Source organism: Mytilus trossulus, chromosome 9 (genome assembly GCF_036588685.1).
Source record: "Mytilus trossulus isolate FHL-02 chromosome 9, PNRI_Mtr1.1.1.hap1, whole genome shotgun sequence".
In the NCBI taxonomy this organism is placed as follows: domain Eukaryota; kingdom Metazoa; phylum Mollusca; class Bivalvia; order Mytilida; family Mytilidae; genus Mytilus; species Mytilus trossulus.
Genome location: NC_086381.1, coordinates 77,627,703 through 77,647,695, shown reverse-complemented (window position 1 = coordinate 77,647,695; position 19,993 = coordinate 77,627,703). Strand labels below are relative to the sequence as shown.

The 19,993-nt window shown below is 30.4% G+C and overlaps 1 protein-coding gene across 3 annotated transcripts; it reads left to right on the top strand.

The window, feature by feature from the left end:
• Nucleotides 1-10,554: 10,554 nt before the first annotated feature.
• Nucleotides 10,555-17,771, top strand: LOC134684212 (uncharacterized). Of its 3 annotated transcripts, XR_010101203.1 has the most exons (7): nt 10,555-10,688; nt 12,496-12,795; nt 13,183-13,298; nt 14,007-14,187; nt 15,249-15,392; nt 16,348-16,615; nt 17,235-17,771. XR_010101203.1 is itself a non-coding variant. In XM_063543483.1 (6 exons), the coding sequence occupies exons 1-6, from the start codon at nt 10,625-10,627 to the stop codon at nt 16,407-16,409; spliced, it is 867 nt and encodes a 288-aa protein (XP_063399553.1). In that variant the 5' UTR covers nt 10,555-10,624; the 3' UTR covers nt 16,410-16,894. The 3 variants fall into 3 exon arrangements, 2 of the variants coding, with proteins under 2 accessions (XP_063399553.1, XP_063399555.1); XM_063543483.1 differs by lacking the exon at nt 17,235-17,771 and having other exon boundaries at nt 16,348-16,894; XM_063543485.1 differs by lacking the exons at nt 12,496-12,795; nt 17,235-17,771 and having other exon boundaries at nt 16,348-16,894.
• Nucleotides 17,772-19,993: the final 2,222 nt, after the last annotated feature.

Here is a 19,993-nt window from a genome sequence, read left to right as displayed (position 1 = left end):
TCTTGACCAAGGCCCGACCTGTCTTGACTAGTCTCGACTCAGGCTGAACCAGTCTCGACCTGTCTCGACTAGTCTCAACTCAGTCTGAACCAATCTCGACCTGTCTCGACTAGTCTTGACCTTCAAATTTAGACTTGGCTGGTATGAAGAAGCCCATCTAACTAAATTAAATATTGATCTTACAAAATTCAAACTGATTAGGTAGTTTGATTACTGGCTGTGAAATAAAAAAAAAAAATACAATAGGTAAAAATAATAAAATTATATAAATTCAGATAGGCATCTTTAAATTTTCTAATAACTTTTTCAAATCAACTTGGATTTTCATCAAACTATGCCCCTTTCTAAAATATATCTCAAGCTTACTGAATCCTTTTTCATTTACTTTTTTGTTGTATAGCTATGAAATTTAAGAATTAAAGTCATCTTGGTAAAAAAAGCTAGGATTTGCAATTTGAACAAAATAGAGATAGGCATCTTTAATTTTTTTAATTCCTTTTTCAAAATCACTTAGATTTTCATCAAACTATGCAGCTTTTTTAGATATATATCAAGCTTACTGAATCCCATCTAATTTACTTTTTTTGTTGTTTTGCTGTAAAATTTAAGAATTAAAGTCATCTCGGTAAAAAAAAAGCTAGGATTTGCAATTCAGACAAAATAGAGATAGGCATCTTTAATTTTTTAATAACTTTTTTCAAATCAACTTGGATTGTCATCAAACTATGCAGCTTTTTTAGATATATATCAAGCTTACTGAATCCCATTTCATTTACTTTTGTTTTGTATAGCTGTAACATTTAAGAATTAAAGTCATCTCAGTAAAAAAAGCTAGTATTTGCAATTCGGAAAAAAGAGAGATAGTAACACTTTAAATTTTCTAATAACTTTTTCAAATCAACTTTGATTTTCATCAAACTAGGCAGCTCTCTTAGATATATATCAAGCTTACTGAATCCCATTTCATTCACTTTTTTGTTGTATTGCTGTAAAATTAAAGCATTAAAGTCATCTAGGTCAAAAAAGCTAAGATTTGCAAATTCGGACAAAATAGAGATAGTACACTTTAAATTTTTAATAATTTTTTCAAATCAACTTGGATTTTCATCAAACTATGCAGCTGTCTTAGATATACATCAAGCTTACTGAATCCCAGGTTAATTTGTTTTTTGTTGAATTGCTATCAAATTTAAGAATTTAATTAATCTAGGTCAAGAAAGCTAGAATTTGCAGTTCAAACAAAATAAAGATAGTACACTTTAATTTTTTTAATATTTTTTTCAAGTCAACTTGGATTTATTCAAACTATATAGCTACCTTGTTGATGTATTAATCTTACTGAATCCCAGGTTGTTATTCAGTTTGGTGTATTGCTGTCAAATTTAAGAATTAATTTAATCTGGGTAAAAAAAGCTAGGATTTGCAGTTTTGACAAAATAGAGATAGTACACTTTAAACTTTTTAATAACTTTTTCATATCAACTTGGATTTTATTCAAACTATATAGCTACCTTGGTGATTTATCAGTCTTACTGAACCATAGGTTGTTATTTAGTTTGGTGTATTTCTGTCAAATTTAAGAATTTAATTAATCTACATGTAGGTCAAAAAGCTACAATATTATAGATATATATCTTTCCTCATAATTTTGGAAAAAATATATATAAATTAGTTATATAATTCCTTTAATGTTTTATTCCTTTTGATATATAATCATATAAATATATCAAAAAGCAAAGAAAAATTAAAGAAATTATTCAAATAGTTCTTCTGATTTGTGGTGATTTATAAGGCAATACCTTCTGCTTGGGGCAAACTTATTAAAAGATCACATCTACCAGAGAGTTTTAAATTCTAAATAACATTTATTCAAAGTTGCAACATCCTGTTAAATCTAAATCGCAAGGCTTTTTTAATTCTCTTGATAAGTAATACATGAGTTTAAGAAAAGTAGGGCTTTCTTTTTACCTGTAAAACTCAGGTGTACTGGTGTAATTAAACCATGTATAGTGCCATGTCATTAAATTTGACAAAAAAATATTTTAAGATTTGATTAAAATAAATTTTTACTGTAACTTTAGAACACATTTCTTTTTTTAAAAGGTTATCAAAGATCGGTATGAAGGTTCATGATATTAATTTTTTGTTTTACTAAAAAAAAAAAAGGTTTATTTTGTTTAAGCTGATTTGAAAAAGATATGAAATCTTAAAAAAGACACCTTTTTTTTGTTAAAACAAAAGTTTTATATTTTTTATCTTAAGAAAGATATATTTTTAATATCAAAGCTTTTTGACCTACATGTAGATTAAAATAAATTCTTAAATTTGACAGAAATACACCAAACTAAATAACAACTTATGGTTTAGTAAGATATTTAGCAAGAATATTGCAAAGATAGTTATAGAGTTTGATGAAAATCTAAGCTGATTTCAAAAAGTTATGAAAAAATTAAAGTGTACTAATTCTATTTTGTCAAAACTGCAAATCCTAGCTTTTTTACTTAGAATACGTTGATTCTTAAATTTTACAGCAATACAACTAAAAGCTAAATAACCTGGGATTCAAGAAGCTTGATATGTATTTCAGATAGCTGCCTAGTTTGATCAAAATCCAAGTTGATTTGAAAAAGTTATTAAAAAAATTAAAGTGTACTATCTCTATTTTGTCCGAATTGCAAATTCTAGCTTTTTTTATCAACATTACTTTAATTCTTAAATTTTACAGCAGTACAACAAAAAAGTAAAAGAAATGGGATTCAGTAAGCTTGATATATATCTAAGATAGTTGCATAATTTGATGAAATCCAAAGTTGATTTGAAAAAGTTATTAAAAAAATTAAAGATGCCTATCTCTATTTTGTCTGAATTGCAAATCCTAGCTTTTTTTACTGAGATGACTTTAATTCTTAAATTTTACAGCAATACAACAAAAAAGTAAATGAAATGGGATTCAGTAAGCTTGATATATATCTAAAAAAGCTGCATAGTTTGATGAAAATCCAAGTGATTTTGAAAAAGTTATTCAAAAGATTAAAGATGCCTATCTCTATTTTGTCTGAATTGCAAATCCTAGCTTTTTTTACTGAGATGACTTTAATTCTTAAATTTTACAGCAATACAACAAAAAAGTAAATTAAATAGGATTCTGTAAGCTTGATATATATCTAAAAACTCTGCATAGTTTGATGAAAATCCAAGTGATTTTGAAAAAGTTATTAAAAAGATTAAAGATGCCTATCTCTATTTTGTCCGAATTGCAAATCCTAGCTCTTTTTACCGAGATGACTTTAATTTTTAAATTTTACAGCAATACAACAAAAAAGTAAATGAAATGGGATTCAGTAAGCTTGATATATATCTAAGATAGCTGCCTAGTTTGATGAAAATCCAAAGTTGATTTGAAAAAGTTATTAAAAAAATTAAAGTGTACTATCTCTATTTTGTCTGAAATTGCAAATCCTAGCTTTTTTTACCAACATTACCTTAATTTTTAAATTTTACAGCAATACAACAAAAAAGTAAATGAAATGGGATTCAGTAAGCTTGATATATATCTAAGATAGTTGCATAGTTTGATGACAATCCAAGTTCATTTGAAAAATTTATTTAAAAATTAAAGTGTACTATCTCTATTTTGTCCGAAATTGCAAATCCTAGTTTTTTTAACAACATTACTTTAATTCTTAAATTTAACAGCAATACAACAAAAAAGTAAATGAGATTGGATTCAGTTAGCTTGAAATATATCTAAGATAGCTGCATAGTTTGATCAAAATCCAAGTTGATTTGAAAAAATTATAAAAAAAATTAAAGATGCCTTTCTGAATTTATATAATAATTTTTATTTTTACCTATTGTAAATTTTTATTTTTTTATTTCACAGCCAGTAATCAAACTACCTAATAAGCTTGAATTTTGTAAGGTCAATATTTAATTTAGTTAGATGGGCTTCTTTATACCAGTCAAAACTAAATTTGAAGGTCAAGACTAGTCAAGACAGGTCAAGACTGGTTCAGACTGAGTCGAGACGAGTCAAGACAGGTAGAGACTGGTTCAGACTGGTCGAGACAGGTCGAGCCTTGGTCAAGACCATTTCAGACTAATTAAGTAAAGTCGAAACATAGTCGAGTACACTTCAGTACGGTTAAGTCCAGTCGAGACAATGTCGAGATTAGTCGAGTAAAATGTGTGCTCGATTTTACTGGTCGAGCAAAAAAACTGGTCAATTCAGACTCTGAGCAGTTTGTAGTGTTAGTTTCTCTGTACGTGCACGTTTTTAATCTTTTTTTAAACTAACCACGCGGTATCAATTGTAACTGTTTCCCGAAGGAATGAAGAGATGAGAAACTTCACGCATGCAAAACCACATTTTCTATTTGTGTGTGTGGTTGGCTTTTTTTAGAAAGGGGGGGAGTGGGGGGGTGGTCATTTAAATGTTCAATTTAGTTTTATTCTAAAGATATATAAGGCACACCTCAATTTTTTTTCACTTAAAGGGATAAAATCGAAAAGTTTTAAAACCTACCCAGAGGTGGATTTCTTTCTTAAAAGGGTTGGAGGGGTGTTGGCATCCATTTTGTTGAAACAAAAAGGTTGTTTATAAAATCATTGTTACGCCGTCACAAGTCCCCAATCACAACTGCTTCACCCCATGGAATCCGAAGTTTTTATAAGGTATCTATGATACTTAACTCGTATTAAAATATTTTCGTCATATATTCTAATATATTCAGTGAAAAAATATTGCGGTTCCGAAACTATTGCTAAGTACATAGCACGCTAAGATGTTGAGAGTATAATTACTGTAATTATTTATTTTTGTAAAGATTTTAGGACTTTTGAAAAACGTCCTAGTTTTGTATATATGGATTCCTGGGGGAAAATTCTACCCTCCCCCTCTTTTGTTGTAAAAGGGAAGTGATGAAAATGTTAATTTCGCATCAAAATAGATTTTTTAAACCATAAGCGAAAGTATGCAAACGATCTGGGAAGGGAGATGATAGCACATGATAAGATGAACGATTGGTAAATATTTTATTGAAAGAAGTGTTTTATAAAATTATTTGTTAGCACATGCTTACAATGTTACATTCAGCCTTGTGCTACACCAGTGACACCTGGCAATGGTTTGATAGAGTTTAAAATATTATGTTGTCTCTAGGAAATAGTACATCCATGAAAGATGATTAAATAGTACGTAGTAAAAAAATATTGACTTACCCAAATATTTTTCTTCCAATGCTCAATTTTTTGGCTCCTCCGTCAAAAATCATCCATAAAAAGCGTTGTCTTTTATACGTCAATTTTTCATCATTATTCTATGTTACGTTCTGTCAATATACGTCCCTGGTTCTGTTGAATTGTTTTATATACCAATATTAATTTAACCCAAGCTCTTTAAAATAAATGCATGCATTGATCAATGAAAGTAAATAATCATAACATTTTTTTACCACGGATGAGTACATGCCATGAACATGATGAACTAATCTATATCATACGGTAACTAGAGAAAGGTTCCGATTTAAGTATTCCTTAGTTGAGTGAAGACTAAAGTTAGTTTATGCATACCATTTAAGAATTTAACTTAACTAAGAAAATTCTTAGTGAAATCTGAGTTAAAGGAATACTTATGTTAGGATAATTTATGCATACGGCCCGAGGATAGTACACAATATTAGTATAAGTTTAACATGTTTAACTTTTAACAAGTTCAGGTCATATAAATGTTGAAAATGTTCCGCACAGCCCTATGTTTTGACCTTTGAATAAAATAGAAGTGCATATAAACGTTCTTTTCTAGAATATAATTATGCACGAAACTTCGTAGTAAAAGTGTGACAGTTTAAGCACAAAGTGAGTTCTTTTTTGTATAATGAATTTTCTTTTTCGTAACAAATAGAATAACACAACATGTATGAACAAAAGTATACAAAATGGCTTATTCACACAAAGGAAGTATTAAATAATAAAACAATAATTGACTTAATGATGGTGCAACAATAAAATGAAAATGAAAAAATACCTTATAATATTGTAATATTATCGGTTCTTGCAATATCTATTAGTGGTGTTTCAATCAAAATTCGACAATTATTATGTATTCTATAATAGGGTTTTTATATGAAATGTATTTTTCTAAGTTCAAGTGTTCATTTAAATAGTTTTTTAAAGCATTTAATTTTGGCAAAACTCCTTGTAATTTTGAAAGCACAATAATTTTATTTTAACCAAATTTAATTTAACATTTTCATAAATACCAAATAGAATAATCATAATATTCAAAGGCAGTTCAATTTTTGTCATTTCAACACTCCGTATGTTTAGTGCATGCCAGACACTGGTGATATCCGACCAGCTTCAAAATAAATGTTCTATGGTTTCTGATCCTTCTTTGCAATATGTACATATGTTGCTACTATACATTTTCATCTTGTAAACTAGTGAATTAGTTCCTAAATTTCTATGATTCAAAGTGAGTTTGTATGGGAAATTGCATTGTCTTCATTTAAAGAAATTCAACCTTAAACCTTTGAAATAAATTCTAAAAAAAAACTTAATTTAATAAAATACTCAACCTCACTCCAATGATTTTTTACTTACCTAAAAGAATAAATCATATCCGTACCAAATACTAAAAATGTTTCTGGCCTTTCATAGTCTTGTATTATTTTTAATTTTAGTTTCTTGTGTACAATTTGGAGTTCAGTATGACTACCATTATCACTGAACTAGTATCTATATTTGTTAAGGGGCCAGCTGAAGAACGCCTCTTGGTGCAGGAATTTCTCGATGCATTAAAAACCTGTTGGTTACCTTCTGCTGTTGTCTGTTCTATGATCGGGTTGTTGTCTTTTAGACACTTTCCCCATTTCCATTCTCAATTTTATTCTTATAAGATATGCAAATAAAATTTAAAAAAAAAAAATATCATCCTAAACTTTTAAACCATATAGTAGCCTTTTCAATAGTTGTCTTGTGTGAAAAGAACGATAACTCAATTTCAGAATTTAATATTTTTGGAGACGCGGTCAATTTCCGGAATTGCATACGTTATCATCACGATTTTTGCTTTGGCCGTCGACGATAGAAATATTGCTGCATTCTTTGACAATAAGGTAATTTTAACATGGCAGTATTATCAATGTATTATCGTGGTACCAATATATGTTACATGTAGTAATGCAAGATTACTGAATTTTGACAAGGACAATTCTTCACTTCCTCGGAAAACATGATTTTGTAAAATATTACTTATCAGCATCTCTAGGCGGCAAACCAGATCAATTTCCTGATGATCTTAACTCCATCTTTCTGATTGTTATTAATTGCTACATATTACCATTTTTTTTGTTTGGTTTTTTTATTTTTGTTTACATTATCAACAAATGTGAGTAACATTCTATGTCGAGTTGTCGATCGTAGTGTATAGTTTGTTCCAATAGTTATCAAAAGTACCAGGATTATAATTTTATACGCCAGACGCGCGTTTCGTCTACATAAGACTCATCAGTGACGCTCAGATCAAAATAGTTAAAAAGCCGAATAAATACAAAGTTGAAGAGCATTGAGGATCCAAAGTTCCAAAAAGTTGTGCCAAATACGGCTAAGGTTATCTACTCCTGGGGTAAGAAAATCCTTATCCAAACCATTGTTTGTTTCTGGTACAGGTTGGCAGTTGTTTATCAACAATAAAGTTGTTGTAACTAATTCATATGTTATCTTCAGTGTGTGTGTGTGGTTTTTTTTGTCATTCTTTCTAATTTGTATTTGTTTATAAAAATGTTTTTAAGGTTCATGTGGACCCTATGGCTACAATGGCCGTATTTTCACCTCAATTTTTTCTCTGAGTACAGGCAAACCTGTGAATCTGGAAAAGTTTTAAGGCATAGCATGCCCTAGATAAATAGAATTCAAATGCATTGTATGATTTAGAAAATTCTTAACTTAACTGGATTTTGCCGTACAATTTTATGATAAAATTAACAAACAGTTGAGTTAACATTGATATTGTCCACTCAGGTACACAGTTTAAATAACCAATTATTGTCAGGTATCTATTGTCCATCTAATGTCCATGGCAATTAAAAATGCTCACTTTAATTTTTACCTGTGGGGAAGTTCTCAAACCTGTTTTCCAAGTAAGTTTATTTTGGCACCTTCTGGAGGAATAAAAAAAAGTGCACGGCAAAATCCTGGTAAGTTTTTATTTTTCTAAAACATAAAACATACTTAAAATTCATTTATCTTGGGCATGCTATGCCTGAAATGTGTCACTGATGCGCAGGTTTTTCTGTACTCAGAGTAAATAGGTGAAAATACGGCCATTTTAGCCATAGGATCCACATGAACCTTAAATACAGTTGGAAGACAGGATTGTCATGTAATTGTTATTTCCTTTGTTTAAAAATAGAAATTGTGTGTTTCTATATTTAACGATTAACATGTCACTTTTCAGTACATATTTGTTAAATTGAATAGAAATTGCTTGAATTCATTGTTAAAGATAATTAATTATGTTGTAAAGTTAATTTTTTGCATCGATGCTTATCATGTATAACCTTTGTTGAAAGACTTAATAGTTTTATATAAGTTGTTTGAAAAAATATTGTTGATTGAAAGCACCCAATGGTGCTACACAGACTGCCTAGGCTAAATCTATATATGGTTGTTGAGATCATTGAATGATCGAGATGTCTGTAGACTGACGTTCAATCCGACCAGTGGAAGTTGTGCTTTGCCGGATGCATTCTTAATTATTAGTAAGAGTCATTCAATGCTACATTTCTATACTTTTGGTCTACATAATAAAAAATGTACTATGAAATAAATTATATAAAATTATTGTTTTCATTTTTCAAAATTTAAAAAGTGCTATTACGTTCAGCATCCATCGTCTTCTTATTGATCAGTGGTCAAATTAGACCAATCTGTGGTTTGCATCCCCTGCATAATTTATCCTTTTACATACCTGTCGACAAAAAAAATGGTCGAGTCTCGCTTCCTTATTTCTTTAATGGCTTTCAGTTATTTGGTGGACAGGGGAATTGATTCCCAGTTCCCTCCCAAAACTCCTACTTCATTCCATATTCAGTTCCTCTGCACCCCTGTTTTTTTTTTATCAACATGAATTATCTGTTTAACAATACTTTTCTCACAATTATAACCACCATTGCCTCAAGCTTTCATCCATCATATTCTCATTTCTAGTTCTCTCATAACATAGTTCCTATAATTCTGTCCACTTCCTTATCAGTGTCACAATGACTCGCACCCATCAACAACATATCATTTGGTGACAAATTATATTATACTACCTGATTTGTTTTCTTAATGAAAATTACTAGTCATTTTGTTGGCCTTAATAATGGCCATTTTTTCACACTTCTCGTTTTTAACTCCCATGCGGGTTTTTTTACTATCAACTATATGGCCTCAACACACACAAAACAAATTATCTTTTCACAAAACCACGAAGATTACATAGGAAATACATATTAAGGGTTTTTCTTAAAGGTGTCTTTGTGAGCCAAATATGCTGCCAAAAGGTATGCTTAGTAAAAAATCTGAATTTCTAGCAAAAAGAATATGAATATCCTTTAATCGTAACAGATTACCGTTAAAATAAATACCATTCCATCTAGCTGATTTTCTCGTGGGAAAGGACAATATACCTTTACAAAACGCAACTATGTATACAAATGCAACGATCAAGGTTATGCGTCAATTTCTCCCAATTATTGAAAACCCAGATCATTTGTTATTAGTAACAAATCTAAGGCTTCCATGAACATAATGAAATATTTCGATTCTATTATACAAATACGTTAATTAAAAGCTGAAGCGAAAGGGGGAGGGTATGTCGTATATGTGGCAGTTCTTTTTTTTAAACTCTGTTAGGTAAAGCTACAATTTTTTAAATAAATCTATAGCTTGCATGAATTATTTCTTAAATAACCGCTTTAAATGGTGTTTTAATCTTTAAATTCTAAACTTAAAAATTTGCTTTGTCTAATGATTTTTTCCCGTGAAAGCTATCGTCAAATCTACAGTTGACATTTGGTAATTAAGAAGCCTCAAAATTGACTTTTTGTAATCAATAAATGTGCAAATAATGCAATATATAAACATAGAAAACAAAAAAATATCCTACCTCAAAATTAAATATTAATGCAAAATTATCCGAATGTTGATAGGTCACGTAAAGAAGATACATTCAGCTATAGCGTTTTCATTTGTATAACGTCTTAAATTCAACAAAATCATTACTGGACTTTCGAGGAATTTTATTTGATTTATATGCGGTACTTTGAGCTGTAATTAATTAATTCGTTTTGTTGTGCATCTGAGTTAGAATAGAGGTATACTTCAATTACAATTGCTAATACAACAAAATAGACATAGCGTTTTCAAACTGGTAACAATACATGTGGATTTACGTTGGAGCTATTATAATTTATACATTTAATTTTCTGAGTCTGCGCTAAGGATATATTTATCGAGAAATTCATTACGGTGTTGTTTATAAATGGAAAGAAGTACGTCATACTTGAATTGATTGAAGTAACAATCATCAGACTATAACTAGTTATTCTTTTTTGTCCACAGGTTACCACATACATTAATGAAGAGTGTGATATGTATGTTGCTGATAATTTTGATTATTTATATAAACCATTCTTCTGCAGGTAAGTTTTAAAATATATAACAGAAAGAAGATTTCTCATGTCTTACATTTTCTGTCATTAATCAGCATACAGAAATTCAAACAAAATAAAATAAAAAAGAAAATGCATTCGCATGTCGATAAAAGATCTGTTTTGGGGCCAATTAATTGTTAATTATTTCATATGATAAATCAATCAATCGTTGCGTTGTAAAAGTAAATTACAATCGATACAATCTTTGTTTTATTTGTTATACATTACTGATCCTTATAAAAGATATGATACTATCATGTCGAACTTTGTACAGTTCATTATGTCTCATAATAGATCTTATACTTAATACTGAAATAATTCGCATGCTTGTATTTTAAGATTACTAGATATAGAACAGTATAACCCTTGAAGTATTCCATCAAAGTGAATAAGCTGATCAGGTTCATTGCCACATATTACTTTTGTGATCAAACGCCAACAATATGTTTCTATTCAGTTTTAGCCTTAATTTAGAAATTTCGAGATCCTGCTCTGCAAAAATCTTATTTTTTAGAAATAATTAACATGAAGCTTAAATGGTTTAGAATGGAATCTTTGGTAATGACTCGTAATAGTATGTTATTGTTAATATTTCTGTGTCAATTAGTTTTACTTTTTCACTCAACAAACTTTTTGTATTAAATCATGACATTACATAGTTATTTTCATCTCTATTACAGTGGTTAATATAAAAATAGAAGATGTGGTATGAATGCTTATAAGACAACAATCCACAAAAGACCAAAATGACACAAACATTAATAACTATAGTTCACCGACCAGCATTCAACAATGAGCAAAGCCCATACCGAATAGTCAGCTATAAAAGGCCCCGATAAGACAATGTAAAATAGTTCAAACTGACACTTTTTTCGACACATTCACGCCGTCTAAACAAATGTTATTTTCTTCTCGATATTTGAATATAAATGGTTTTTCTTTCACTATACCACGTTAAACGTGATCTTTAATTTTCTTCATTTCAGTGTTATTATTTTTAGAAAATATGAAATAAGATGCACTAACTATTTTTTTGCCTTTAAGTTATCAGTGCCTTTTGGAGCGATTTGTTGTCATTTGTTGAGTCAACCAGCTTGTAATGGTATCTGTAAAATTTTCGATTATGAATATTTCTTTTGAATCTCTAGAAAATCATGATAGGAAATGAAAGCATTTGAAAATTGTATCAACTGCATGGAATATGCATACTCCATATTTAGGCACTGCTTGGATGTTGCTACATAACTTTTGAAAGAAAAAAAACAATTGGGAATCTGAAATCATCTTCTATGTCTTGAAGTCTTGTTCTAAATGAACCTGTATGATCTTTGACTATTTTATGAACCAATAATCCGCAAAGTGTGCATTCTCCTTTAAAAATGACATTATTTTTTCTAAGTTTAAAAAGTGGTAAAGTTTTTACTTTATACGTATCGATTTTAATTGGTCGTCTTCAATGTAGCTTTGCATCATAGTACAAAGCTGGAAAGTGGACAGGGGAATGGATATAAGGAAATGAGTAGAAGCAGTCGTTAAATAGAGTTGGTAAGGGGCGGTAACCAGAGGGGTAAAAGAAGTAAATATAGGGTTTTTTTCCTTGAAATTTAATTTTCCAGTTTCCGTATAGGGGTCAATGGAAGAGTGAACGAAAAGGGGGGAACCCTTTAACTATTATACTTAAATAAATAAGTATGGATATTCAAGACCCATCAAAAATAATTGCTACATTTAAATCATGATGCTGCAACGCCACCTTTTTAGAAAAGTTGAACTTGCAACATAATTTATTTCACAGTTTTTTGGAATCCAGTCGAACCAGTACAGTTTTACGAGAACGCATGTCTGATTTGTCATCTTGGATCTAATAGAACCGGTACACCAAAATGGACTGGAGGATATCTAGATGAAATTATCACTTACAACGCAGCATCTTTCTACAAAGATAAATATACAGTTTATTATGACAACAACCAAAAACTATATTACTTGAATATAACAAATTTTAATGAGAAAGATGTTAATGTAGTGTACACTTGCTTTTATGGTCTTCAAAAGTATAGTAGGAAATTGACACTCGATAAATATAAATTTGAACGTAAGTAAATTTAGAACCTAGTAAATTTAAGGCAAAATTAACCCATGACTAAACAGGATATCACATGTGGTTGTGTTTTTATAAGTTAAGTACTAAATTCCTATTCAAACTAGCATGTTCATGATGTTAGATGAATATATATTGTTCGGTAATATCCGTTTACCAATCACGATTGAATGATAATTGGTCATTCAAAAATTCCCGTGGTTTCAATTATATCCCACAAAAATCAATAAACAAAACAAACTCTTTATTCTAATTATTGTAACATAAATGTTGATATAAGACGACTTCATAAACAGTATTATCCATCCACCTCTTGACTAACTGTATTGATTTGTTTATGTGTAATGCATTATTAAATGTTTATATTTATTTTTTTAATAGTTGTTCCTAATGAAAAATCAATAAAAAGGCACATATGTTTGAACAATACTGCTCTGACACTGAATATATCAATCACTAATGTATGGCCAGATCCATTTTGTCATTCATACATCAATGTAAGTACAAATTACGCGTTGAAAGGTCTATGAGTATAGCTGTCACATAGTTTTTACGCAAATAGTTCATGAATTATAAAGTAGTTAAATCAATTGAAAATAGAAACAACATACTCTCCGGTTTTTTTTTTCAATATTTTCATGAAAAGATATTATTGATGGCAAATTTTGTATAGCTTCTGTTTGAATAATTCACAACTTGAATATTCTCTTATCGAATTATGTCTGCATAAATTATGTAACACCCGATTCTTTTTTTAGGCTGAATGTGCTCTTATGTTGGTCAAATTGTTATATACTGTTGGTCCATTTGTTTGGTGAATTGAGGAAATCCTGCATTTCCGTGGATATTTGATTTTGTGTTTTTTCAAAGTCTGTGTAGAACCTAAAAGCAAATTTGTGATTCGTTGAAAATTTAAATTCGTGGTTCACTTGTACCAATACACACCACAAAAAATGGTATATATCCCATAATAATGAGACCACAGTAGTTGGTTTGAAACACAATTACATTTACCTCTCATTTCCTTTTATTCATATCTTCATATGAGAGTTAAACTAGTACTTGGAGTCATACAAAATAATCTTTCAATGTTTATTGGTATTGATAGTTTAGTATACAGAATACATGATGGTATTTTATCATTTCAAAATAATCATTTAATTATAAAAAGGCAATTCAGGACATATTTTGTTTTTGAACTACAGAACCAGCTTTTGAACTATACTGCAAGAAGTAACGTTTCCAAAGAAGGAACTTTTCTTCACTTTGAGTATTCTCTGGACTACGAGTTTGACCAATACCATCATAATATAACAGTTAACATAACATGTGTTATTGGAACAAAGCATAGAATATGGCATACAATTGTACCAAACCTTAGTGGACGTAAGTTAAATTTGTATGCGAATACAAAAGTGTATTTTTATTTAGCTAACATATACTAGTACAAACATAAACTCTTGAGAGCTTTTTATCTAATTTACATAACATTACAAACAGAGAGCATGCAGATATGAAAAACGTAAGCAGAACATATATACATATGTTACAAAATAAAAATAAGGAGATGCTGTATGACTGCGAATAATATAACTGTCCAACCAAGTCCAATGGGAGATGATTACCGTGTAGCCTGTAACAATGAGAAATGTGAAACAACACTATATATTTGACATAAAAATGAAATAATAAAATATGTTCAAAAATTTATATGAGAAATATGAGAATACGACATCCACGGAACTACAGGCTTCTGGCTTAGGATAGGCACATAGGAATCATAAATTCGTGCTGAAACTGCATCATATATATCACAACTGAAATGAATGCACACATCTAAAATTTCATGATATGATGCATACGTAAAGCAAATCAGTTTAAATGTTAAGCTTTATAACTAAACATTACTACATAATATGCTTAAATCGCATACAGAACAACGACGTTCCGATCCATTCTAGAATGTGAAAAGGCTCATGAATTGTGACAAACTATGTTCCATTGTGGTGATACATGTTTATACAATAAGCAAATTACAATATAATGTTCTAATGTTTTTAAAAGGCAAATAAAATTAGAATTTTAATTCAACAAAGTAATTAGTCCTGCACTTCGAGATCTTTTTTCAAGAATGAAAAATCCTACATTGATGATGACTGATGAATAAATGTACATGTTCAAACTCCAAAAAATACATTTCAATTTAGAATTATTATGCAAATTCTGTACTTGTGTCGATTTATTTGAGGTTAAAAAGTTTTTTTCTAATTGAAACTAACAGAGGAAATTAAGATTGAGAATAAAACTACTTGTATAAGTTTGAAAAACAGATACATTAGGACACAACCAACAAAATGCAACATTAAGATAGTAGATTTGGATATGATGTAGAAGTGTGCTGTTGAAAAGATTTGTATTAGTAGTAATATTTAGTTTTTTTGTTGCAGCTCCTGTTGATATTTGCCACAATAATGAAACATTTGCAATAGTAATACTGATATTAGTTGTAGCATCGGTAACATTTGCACTCCTCTTATTTTCTTGTTGGTGGATTGGTAGTAAGAAGTGTTTGCCACAATTGTATGAGATAGGTAAATATTTTTTCTGTAGAATAATGACATACGTATGACTGTTTACAAGTAAATGTTCCAAAAAGCTTGTATGTTGTTGTCGACTGATGTTGGTCTTAATTTGGTCGTGAATTGGCTTGTGGATCATGTGGATGTTGATTCCTCTTTTTTATTTCTCATTTGGTAACTAATGAAATCGTAACTGTATACCAAGTTCCACAGGAATTTGAGAAAAGCTTTTGTCGTACGTAAAACGAGGCTGCCTTTTTCGAAAAAGAGTATAACCAAGCCATTTTTCATTTTAAAGGTATAAGATACGATTCAAAATTTTGCTTTGTCAAGAAAGTAGATTTCATACAGAAACATAGGTAAGCGTGTCCGTTTCCTATTAGCTTGTGAAATTCTATGAGTTGTAAATGCATAAGATGAAAATTAAATATCGCTGGTACCTCAATAGTAGATGAAAGAGTCCGAATGAAAAATGTACACATTATAAAAAAAAATTAATGCCCAAAGGAATCAACTTGTTATGTCTTACGAAACGATGGTCAATTGATAAACCTAAAAAAGGTAATGATTTGATAATGCTTTCTGTGATTACTTCTATCAGTTAACGAATCAGATGGAGTGTGACGAAAACAAAGAAAAACAGCAAATATTGTGTTTCATCTAACTATGTCAGTAATTGATAAAAGTTATCGTTAACAAGTATAAGAAATATATCGAATTTAAAGGCAAATTAAACATGTAGAAGGCCATTTAATGAAAAAATCAAGCACTACTAATCTTTTGGAACATAAATCACAACTGTCATATCGCATATAACTGACTTTGGAAGAAAATTTTGGTTTAATTTTATTTATTTTTTTACAAGCTAAACCTCCAAAAACCAAGTTGATAAATATGTTTTTTTATTCATTAATGACATAATTATTATTATTTTGCACCTTTTATTTTATTTTCCTTGTTGTTGCAGTTGACAGTATAGTATATGGAAAATACCATGTACCACCGTTTAACTCCGCCAGTAGTGCATGACTTGCTGCCGGTCCCCAGCCCGGAAGAAAAAGGAGGAGGGAAAATTACGTTTGCTGATTAACAGTTTTGCTTTTTTAAAAGCAAAATATTTTAAGTTACTTTTCGACTTACTATATGCAATTATCATGCATAATATGTTAGTCTATACTGAGAGAGTATTACTTTTCTGTGACGATGTTTATTTTCAAAACGGTTGTGCATGCACGGTTAGTATGAATTATGATGTCTAACATATTAAGATCAAGACTTCAGATATTTCTAATTAGTTTAATAAACTTATTGATGAAAGTTAAACGATCAAATCGTTGTATATCTTTTTGTGATATCAACTCATTTCCAAACAAGAAAAGAATAGAAAGTGTATTAAAATTCCCCATACGTTTCATGATTTAATATAATATATATATACATATATAACTAATGCATTGAGTAATCACACGTTTTGTTTTTTGTCCATGGATTTATGAGTTTTTAACAGCGGTATACTACTGTTGCCTTTATTTGTATATTTTCTTAGTTTATAATAAATCTGTATGAATTTTAAACTTTTGTTTCATCATATTCATGGTTACGGATTTGAGGGTCAATGCAATTTGAGACAAGTATTTAATTTGCAAATTGCATTTTTGTTCAATAACAATGAGTGTTCAAACCGAAAGAAGACAAACCGCAACACAGAAGACGAATACAATTCGCGATTGTATAAACAAAACAGCTCACTCATCTGGACAAGAATTACGTCATGTCCTACTATAGAGCAAACTTTCAAACGTTAACAAGTATAAGCAAAATATTGAACTTTACGATTCAGTTATTCTGTTGTAGTTGTGCGACAGTTATGTCCAATGATTTAGAATACAACTTGAGGGAACTTGTTATATAATGGATGTGCACACCGGCAAGTTTATATTTCAATTGAGAAAGAAAAAGTTAACAGTTCACTGGGTGAGAAATGCTATCAACAAGACACAAAATTTAGGACCTTCTACGATTTGTAGCTTTCAGATTTTTTATAGGGAACACAACTGCTACGAAAATAGCATCAGCAAATGTCGATACGGATCAACCTCGCTAATGAGGCTACAACCCAATGGAAATTTGAAAACTGAAATAGTATTTAAAACTCTACGCATCCGATTACCTAGAACCTTATCTCAGACTACCATCAAGGAGCTATATGTCTTCTCGTACGAATACCCATAGCAGTTGGAGAATATCGCCTCAAGACTGGAAGTAGTAGTTCATTCTAGACACACAAAAAAGGTACACCAACGAGAAATCAAGTAACATTAGTAGTCAAATATTCCATTTCTGGTACTAACAGCTGCTTTTGTGCAAAATTTTTACAGACAGTAAAATGCTCTAAAGGTCACATCAGAAAAAGGGTATTCTTTATTAATTTCAAAAAGGTGGGCGAATAGAGAATGAAGTCTTTCAATTCAATGGTATTATAAAACCAACGACCTTTTATATTTAGAGATAAAGATCGGTTTCAGTCCACAATAATTAGTGGATAATAGGACTATATACAACTTCAAACATGTGAAAATTTGCTTGGACAGACATTGCCTCGTTGATCCAGTTAACAGTCGATAAATTCACACTGCCATCAATGTTGCAAGGATAGAAGCTGTATCTAAGCGTAAGAATATTTCTTTTGTAGTCCTGTAATGTTGTGTTGTCATTTTAATGTTATATTTAGCATTGTCATTAAAGCGAGAGGTTTGGCATGCCACAAAACCAGGTTCAACTCACAATTTTTTTTCTTTAGAAAATGTCCAGTACGAAGTAGGCAATATGACCATTGTTATATTATAGATCGTTTCTATGTGTGTTACATTTTAACGTTGTGTTTATTCTGTGTCGTTTGCTTCCTCTTATGAAAATTCACATTATTATAAGACGTGTCACGGTACTTTTTTTATCCCGAATTCATGTTTTTAGATTTGATGTTTTATGTGTCATTATCATCGAATGTTGTCTAATGCTTACTTCGTATCTGTATGTGTTACATTTTAATGCTGTGTCGTTGTTCTCCCTTTATATTTATTGCGTTTCTCTCAGTTCTAGTTTGTAACCCGGATGTTTTTTTCTATCGAGTTTTGAACAGCGGTATACTACTGTTGCCTTTATAGATTCATAAAGAGGGACAAAAGATACCAGAGGGAGAGACAAACTTATAGATAGAAAATAAACTGACAACGCCATGGCTAAAAATAAAAAAAGACAAACAGACAAATAATAGTACAGAAGACACAACATAGAAGACTAAAGACTAAGCAACACGAATCCCACCAAAAACTTGTGGCGATAGCAGGTGCTTCGGAAGGGTAAGCAGATCCTGCTGCACATGTGGCACCCGTCGTGTTGCTCATGTTATTTAAAATCCGGTAAATAGTCTACATCGGTAGGTTACATTAGTAAAAAGAGAAAGAGTGTTTTAGTTACAACATAAGGAACATATCCGATATCATCTGTGAAACGGTTATTCCATAACGGCGAACAAACTCGTGATGGCGTCTGTAAATTTTACGAGAGGTTTCTTTCAATTTCACCATTTAGAACTCTTGGTTTAATACTATAAAATCATGATAGAAAATAAAGCCCGAGAATATCGAATCAATTGGGAGATAGATACTCCGTCCGTATGCAGGCGATGCTGGAATGTTGCTACTTAGAAATGGTAAATTCACAATTGGAAAGCTGAAACCGACTCTTTTGTCGTAATTTTTTGTTTTCGACCAACCCTAATTGTCAATTTCTAGATGTAAGTCAAGATATGAGGCAGACTTAGCTGTATCTGTAGTATTCTTTATCCCCAGTTCAATGGGATAGATTCGTTCAACTTAGTCATCAAATTTTGTATCAGTTAGTGAGAGAACATCATTTATATAGCGGAACGTAAAGTTAAAGGATATTGCTTGTTTCTTTTCTTTCATCCTTAGAAGTTCATGTATGAAGTTAGCCTCATAATAATAAGGAAACAAGTCGGCAAGAAGAAGGGCATAATTGGTTCCCATTGGAACAGTCTGTTAAAACATACGTGCTCTTAATGTTATAAATCAAGAATCAAGCACCTTGGTAATGTCAGTTTCAGAGAATTTTTGGTTTGTATCAGATTGAATTTTTACAAAGTAGGATTTATCCCTTCCCAAGACAAGATACTTGTATCTACGTTTGCCATTCTTTTTAATGAATCAATAAATGTGATAGCCCAATAGAGACCTGTACATGCTCCGGCAAATGTTTTCTAGTCTTTTTAAAAGAAAAATTAACTATCTTTATTACAAAAATTACGAAAATTGATCGAAAAAACTCACGATCTCAAACAGAAATGGCTTTAAACATCAATTAATTATTCAGTCCTTTCAATTAACAATCAAATGTTCAGGAACAAAAGTGAACGACTTTAATAAATAATATACGACAACCTTATCGACTGCAACTTTCCAGTTCTCAGTGAACTAGTCATAGACTTTGTCTGGCAATTATTTGTTTTCAACCTATTCATTACGTTTTGCATGTTGAAACTATCATGACTTCTTTATAAGGGATGTGCCTCTTACACAAAATTCTTCTGAAAC